Here is a 7,589-nt window from a genome sequence, read left to right on the forward strand (position 1 = left end):
TGAACTATTGTGATAATTTCTAGAGGTTGTATTCCTAGATGTGTGGTAGCTCCATGTTGACATAAAACAAGAATTTAGTATCTCTGCTCATTTTGTACCGGGTTTTTCTTTAGTATATGATTAGTAAACTAAATTGTAAATTCTTTCCCAAAATTTAGAGTTTCTTTGCACTCTAGTATATAATGCCATAAACATAACAGGCACAGCATTTGTTTTTAATTTTCTGTCGTGAAAGAAAATAAGGCTTGGTATAAAGGCATTTTATGGTGATTGTTGAGAGCTTATTATATTCCAGGGATTTTCTTATTCTAATATAAGTTGTCAACAATAAATGAATTAGTATTGTATAGTTATCCAATGAAATATCATGCAGCCACTAAGCATGATGTTTACCGGGAAATTCGAGGAAATGCTCATAATATAAACTGTATGTACAGATGTTATCTTGATGTGTAAAACCCAAAAAGTAGATACTGAGAAAAAAAAGAAACCTACATGAAATGTATCATTATTTGAATGGAGGTTGTTTCTAGGGAGTGGATCTGAGTAATTTTTTTTTCTTTAGACTTGTTTATATTTTCAAAAAAGGTTATATATAATCTTTTTCAAATTAAATTTTTATTAATATCAAGGTAATATACTTACATAGTTTTAAAAAAGCAAATAGTTTTACAAGGCCTCAAATAAAAAGCAGTCCTGTGACCAACCTCTTTCTACCCAAGATTTCTACTTTTTGAAGTAACCAATTTCAACTCTTGGCATTTCTTTTGTATTTACTTACTTAAGAGATCTGTCCGGAAAGTATCCAGCCATGTAATATGAAAAATGGAGACATTTATCGAAGAAGATACAAGACATAGGACAGTGATGCCTCAGTTCACTTCAAAGTAGGCACCTTGGGACCTCACACAGTTCTCCTAGCATCTCTTCCACTGTTCAAAACACTCTGCAAAATCCTTTGTTGGAATCACCACCAGTTGCCTCATTGTATTTTCCTGAATCGACGGTTTAAAATCTCTTCCCTTTCAAAGGTGATTTTAGTTTTGGGAAAAGCCAGAAGTTGCAGGGTGCCAAATCTTGGCTGTAGCGGGGCTGGTTCACCTGGGTGATTTGATGTTTCGCCTAGAAACTCTGCACGAGACGTGATGCATGGGCAGGCGCGTTGTGATGAAGCTGCCAATCAACAGTTACCCATAGCTGTGGCCGTTTTCATCGCATTGCATCTCTCAGCCAACGAAGAACATTGAGGTAGTACTCCTTATTAATTGTTTGGCCTGGAGGAGTAATCTTGTGATGGACAACACCTTCCCAATCAAAAGATTCAGTTAACATGGTCTTGATCTTGCTGCAACTTTTCCGCACCTTCATTGGGCGTGGAGAACCAGGTAACTTCAATTGGGACGACTGGGCCTTGTTTCTGGATCATAGCCATAGATCCACGGTTTATCTCCAGTTATGACCTCCTTGAGGAAATCTGGTTCATTGGTAGCGGTTTGAAGCAACTCATTAGCAAATGCAGAATGATGTTCCTTCTGCTCTGGTAGCAGAAGTTACGGAACGTATTTTGCCACAACACGTTCTGTGCCAAGATCCTGCATCAAAATCTCGCACGCAGTTGTTTTGGAAATCCCCAGATCAGCTTCTAGTTCTTGCACTGTCTGTCACTAATTTTAGTTGATTGCAGCCTGAACATGTGCAACATTCTCAGGTGTTCTGCTTGTTGCAGGCCTTCCAGAATATGGATCACTTTCAGCAGATTCTCGACCATCTTTAAAGTGCTTGTGCCACACTTTTGTTTGTGTTGCACTCATTGCGTCATCCCCGAAAGCCTTATGGATCATCTGAATAGTTTCTGCAGGGCAGTGTTCAAGCTTAACGCAAAATTTGATGGAGATTCGTTGCTCTACCCACTCAGTCATTTAGAATGTGACGGCCACACAGAACACATGCCCACCCAGCAGCATCTCGCGCCCCACTGATTAGTATAGTGAAGTCTTCATTGTTCGCACATGCACATTACAGTCCACTCTTCTTGGCTGCCAGGTTACATCAATGTGCAAACTGTTCTCATTATATTAACAATGGCTGGATACTTTCCCGACAGGCCTTGTATATCTTTTCTACAGTCTAAAGTGGCAATTTGCCCACCGGCACATGCACGCCTTTCCTCATTCGTTTTCTCAATACAATTTTTTATAATATTTGCCTAAATGAATTTGGTGTGTTTGCTCTATTGTGACTATGTAAATATTCTTAAGACATTTAAAATACTATGAATAGTTTTCCTTTTTTGTGCACCTGTTTATTTTTGCTAAAGTATTGATTTGTTTTTACCATTTGCTTAGTTTTCTGTGTACCTATTTCTAATTTATTCCCAGTTCTCCTATAAAAATATTATAAATCCTTGTGTTCCAACACATCAGTTTTTTTTTTATTTCCTTAGGTACATCCTTCCTGGAGCCCTGTGTCTTCTTGCTCCCATTTTACCTACCTTAGTACCTTGAATCTATCTAACTTCTCTCCTTACATTCATTACACTATTTTATAAATGTTTGCATATGAGTCACCCCTACTGTACTCAGTTCCTTGAACACTGCCCTTCATTTTGATGTACTTAGTGCCCCAACAGTACCCAATACAAAATGGACTTTCAAGTTACACAGACATTTTCTAAATTTACTCAGCAATCTATAAATAAAACATTGACTATATTGTACACATGATTTTCATTTCATCTTTATTCTTAATTCAGACTATTTCATTTTCTAGCACTTCTTCCTGGGAATATAAATCATCAACCTGATTCCTTAGAATAATGTCTTGTTTTCTTCAGTAAGTAAGAAACAAATTCTCTGAACTCCTAATTGTTCAAAAAACTATCTACGGATCAAAAAGTGGTATCATAATTGAAATATCTGTAAAGCACTCATTACTAAAGCATTTATTCTATATTTTCATTTTCAGGGGGCGATTGTTTATTATTTCCACCAAAGCAGGATCTCTAGGAATTAATCTGGTAGCTGCTAATCGAGTAATTATATTTGATGCTTCTTGGAATCCATCTTATGACATCCAGAGTATATTCAGAGTTTATCGCTTTGGACAAACTAAGCCTGTTTATGTATATAGGTTCTTAGCTCAGGTAGGTTTATAATTTATATTTTCTTTTTCATATTGAAAGACCGGATGAAACTGATTATTTTAGAGGTGCGGAACATACATGTATTACAGAGAGGTAAACAAAGTTTGAAACTATCAATCCTATACATGAGGCAGCAGAAGTCAATTTTGACATCTCACGATTTTCTGTTTTGTAATTTGTCAATTTCTGTAACGTCAACTTTCTCAGGTTGAAATTGTTTTGCATGAGTAAACAAATTTGATATTTTCTTGCTAGTTCAGGAAAGTCAAACATTTTTAGTTCATCTATTAACAAAGATAGAAAAACCAAATAACTGTTAATAAATCTGATTTGCTTATGAATGAAAAAGTTAGATGATCATTGTTTTTCAGTGGCCACCAGGTATTCTCTTAATTTGAAAAATGTGGGTAAAAATAACATAGAATCATTACAAAGAATATTTAATACTTTCTAGGCAAGAATATTAAAGTTTCTTCTTTAAATATAAACTCAGGTCTTAAAAAACAGAAACTCAAGTTTGAGAAAAATAAGTATTAATGAAATCAAAGAAGTGAATACATTTCAAGGTAATACAAGTTTATAGGATCAAATTGCCTTTTTAACTGGTACATCTGCTTTGGAAGCAGGTGCTACCACTCTCCACCTGCCTCCAAATCTGAGTTTCTCAATCAGAGACTGGGTTTTACTGGCAAATCCTTCCTTATTTGATCTTCTTTAGTACCTAATATGATGGATAACCTCATTGTAAACTTTTTCCTGTTATTTAAATTTAGAGTTTTTTTACATTATATTGTATAATCTGTAATACATTATATTTAATATACATTTAATGTAATGTAGTTTATATGTAATGGATATAGAACTTTATATGAGTTTTCTGTCTTGAAATTATACAAAGTAAGACCTGCTATAAAGGCAGTTTATAGTGATTGTTGATAGCTTATATGATATTGAAAAAGGAATTAAACTACTCTCTTGCATTGTAACTTTAATACCCACCTAAATTTTTATTTTGTGTGCCCCCTTTTTTCTGTTTATGCTGGTTATCTGCCTGCCCTCCTCCTTCTACCAAATGTAGAAATATATAAAATAACACATGAATGCATTTTGGTCAGATAGTGTAGAATGATTATCATTGATTTAATTTTCTTAATTTGTCGCGTTAAACTGTGCTGAAAGTTGAAATCTTTCATGAATTAAGCAACATTGCTAATGAATTTTTCTTTATGTAAATATATTACCATGAAGTTTTACCATTACATATTAACCAGTAACTATGTTTCTCCTTGATTAAGTTTCATGTTTATAAATTTTATTTGTACATTGTTCCTTCTTTTTACAAAGGGAACCATGGAAGATAAGATTTATGATCGGCAAGTAACTAAACAGTCACTGTCTTTCCGAGTCGTTGATCAGCAGCAGGTTGAGCGTCATTTTACTATGAATGAGCTTACTGAACTTTATACTTTTGAGCCAGACTTATTAGATGACCCTAATTCAGAAAAGAAGAAGAAGAGGGATACTCCCATGCTGCCAAAGGTAAACATATTTAGATTATTAGCTTTAAAAAAAAACATGGATGAAGGAAATTTTACTACTACTGTGAAAGTTAGTCATCTGATCAAGGCTGTATTTCAGAACTTTTCAAAGAAAAAATTGTATTTAATAAATTTTATCTAGATAATTATAAATGAGAGGGGGCTTGATTAGTTCTCCATCTAACAACCACAGAAAGATAGTGTATTCTGTGCCAAATAAAAAGTTCAGCCTTCCAGAAAAAGGTCTCCAAGTAGAAACCTTAAGGGAAATAGTGTAGTTTAATAAACTATCCTCTTTTAATAAACCTCTGGTAGAGAGCAGGCATATACAATTTAAATACTTCTATATAAAATTAAACTGTCTCATTTTTAACATTCTTTTCTGTCAGAGAACAATTAAGAATCAGCAAGTGTCCAACAGGTATATGAAAAGGTGCTCAATGTCACTCACATCTGGGAAATGCAAATCAAAACCACCATGAGATATCACTTTACATTTGTTAGGATGGTTATTATTAAAAAAAAAAAAAGACACTAAGTGTTGGTGACGATGTGGAGAAAAGGGAATCCTTGCACATTCTTGTTGGGAATATAAATTGGTACACTCACTATTGAAAACAATGTAGAGGTTCCTCACAAAATTAAAAATAGAACTATGATGTGATCCCAGCAATTTCACTTCTGGGTGTATATCCAGAGGAATTGAAATCAGGATCTTGAAGAGATATCTGAACTCCCATATTCATTGTAGTCATTATTCACAATAGCTAAGACATGGAAGCAACATAAATGTTCATCAGCAGAAGAATGGATAAAGAAAATGTGGTATACAAATACAATGGAATATTATTCAGCCTTAGAAAAAGGAAATCCTGCCATTTGCAATAACATGCATGAACCTGGAGGGCATTATGCTAAGTAAAATAAGCGAAACACAGAAAGACAAATACTGCATGATCCCATTTATATGAGGAGTCTAAATACTCAAACTCATAGAAGTCAAGAGTAGAATGATTATTTCTAGGGGGTGGGGAGAGCAGGAAATGAGGAGGTATTGGTCAAAGGGCACAAAGTTTCAGTTAGGCAAGATAATTTAGTCCTAGAGATCTAATGTATAGCATAGTGCCTATTGTTAGTAATATTGTATACTTAAAAATGTACAAAGAGGGTAGATCTTATGTTAAGTGTTCTTATCACAAAATAATAATAAAGGTGGGAGGACATTGTTAGAGGTGATAGATATGTTTATGGCATTGATTGTGGTTATGGTTTTGTGGGTATATACTTTTCTTCAAATTTACCAAGTTGAATACATTATAGCATTTTTTTTTTGAGACATAGTCTCACTCTGTTGCCCTGGCTAGAGTGAGTGCTGTGGTGTCATGCTAGCTCACAGCAACCTCGTACTCCTGGGCTCAAGCGATCCTACTGCCTCAGCCTCCCTAGTAGCTGGGACTACAGGCATGTGCCACCATGCCCGGCTAATTTTTTCTACATATTTTTAGTTGTGCAGCTAATTTCTTTCTTTATTTTTTTTTTTTTTTACTAGAGACGGGGTCTCACTCTTGCTCAGGCTGGTCTCGAACTCCTGAGCTCAAACAATCCGGCCGCCTCGGCCTCCCAGAGTGCTAGGATTACAGGCATGAGCCGCCACACCCGGCCATTATAGCATTTTGTGTGTCAAAAAATTATGGAGATGTAGCTCTAAATGTAAAAGAATCTTTACTTAAAAACTATAGTACTTAGAAGTTTCAAGATATTTTCATGTTACTTCAGTTGATCAGTGGAATAGCTTTTCAGGTTGGTAAGAATATCATTACTCCTATTCTACATATGAAAACATGGAGTCTCAGAAAGAGTAAATGACATATTCAAGGCCAAAGTTAGTAATTTATTTGTTGAATCAGTACTGTAATTGAGATTTCCTCACTATAAATTCTGTTATTTCTGCTCTAACACATTGCCCACCAGAGGAACATAATTGTTTATTCATCTGTTTAATCAGCAAATAAAACAGTGTCTCTTACTTGATATTTTTTCACTCTTGTAAAGCAAGTAAAACTTACACACTCGAAAAAGGACCCTGAGAGGCAATATGGTGAAGCCATCTTGTTTTATAGATGGGGAAACTTTGTTTTATTAAGTGATTTGCCCACAGTTTTCAGCTAGTAAGTGGCAGAGCCAGGACTAGTATCTACATCTATCTTCTAGTCCATTGTTCTTGCATAAGAAAATGTTATTTAATATTAATATCACAAGTAAAGACAGACACTCCTAGGTAAAATGGTGGTTGTGTGTTTATTTTATAAAATTTAATATGGTAGATATCATTTTGACCTCTTTGAACATAAGAAAAAATCTGTATGTTTTCTAATCTAAATAAAGATTTTATATATTTAAACCTATTCTAGTTACCTAAAAGGCCATTTGGGGGAATTTTCTGCAGGGGGGGAGTGTATTTCCTGTGTCTTGGTTTTAAATTCAAGCACTTAATGTTCTATGCAACTGTTAAGAGACTTGGGAAAGCAGCTTACAAGGGTATGGTGTCACTATACCAAAGTCACTTTAGTCACTTGTAAAAAACTCAAAAGTATATTAGTTCTTCATGTGGTTGGGCACATTTAATTAAAGGAAAAGATAATAGAAATAATGTTTTCCTAATGTTACTATAAATCAGTGATTTCTCCAGTTAAATTTTTAGTGCATGTGTTAAAGTAACACGTACACTTAGCACTTTGGAAATATTTTTTAAATGTCATTTGTATATATGAGCAAATATTTTGTGAACTACTTGCAGTTCACTGATATACCATTTAAGAGAGAGTTTATTTTTGTGATAACCCTTATCAGTTCTTTGGATAATGGCTTAGTGCCACTTTGGAGTTTAAATCTACCATTGTTCTATTTTA

General features: G+C 34.5%; 1 protein-coding gene across 1 annotated transcript in view; it reads left to right on the forward strand.

Moving 5' to 3' along the window:
• The window catches only part of ATRX (alpha thalassemia/mental retardation syndrome X-linked), a 251,279-nt gene that overhangs the window by 191,916 nt on the left and 51,774 nt on the right, over nt 1-7,589 (forward strand). Inside the window, exons 29-30 of the mRNA XM_012664077.1 lie at nt 2,965-3,142; nt 4,487-4,681. Of these exons, the coding sequence (XP_012519531.1) occupies nt 2,965-3,142; nt 4,487-4,681 (373 nt within the window). The remainder of the gene's footprint in view (nt 1-2,964; nt 3,143-4,486; nt 4,682-7,589) is intronic.

The sequence above is a fragment of the Propithecus coquereli genome, unplaced genomic scaffold (assembly GCF_000956105.1).
Source record: "Propithecus coquereli isolate 6110/MARCELLA unplaced genomic scaffold, Pcoq_1.0 Scaffold86, whole genome shotgun sequence".
Taxonomy (NCBI): Eukaryota; Metazoa; Chordata; class Mammalia; order Primates; family Indriidae; genus Propithecus; species Propithecus coquereli.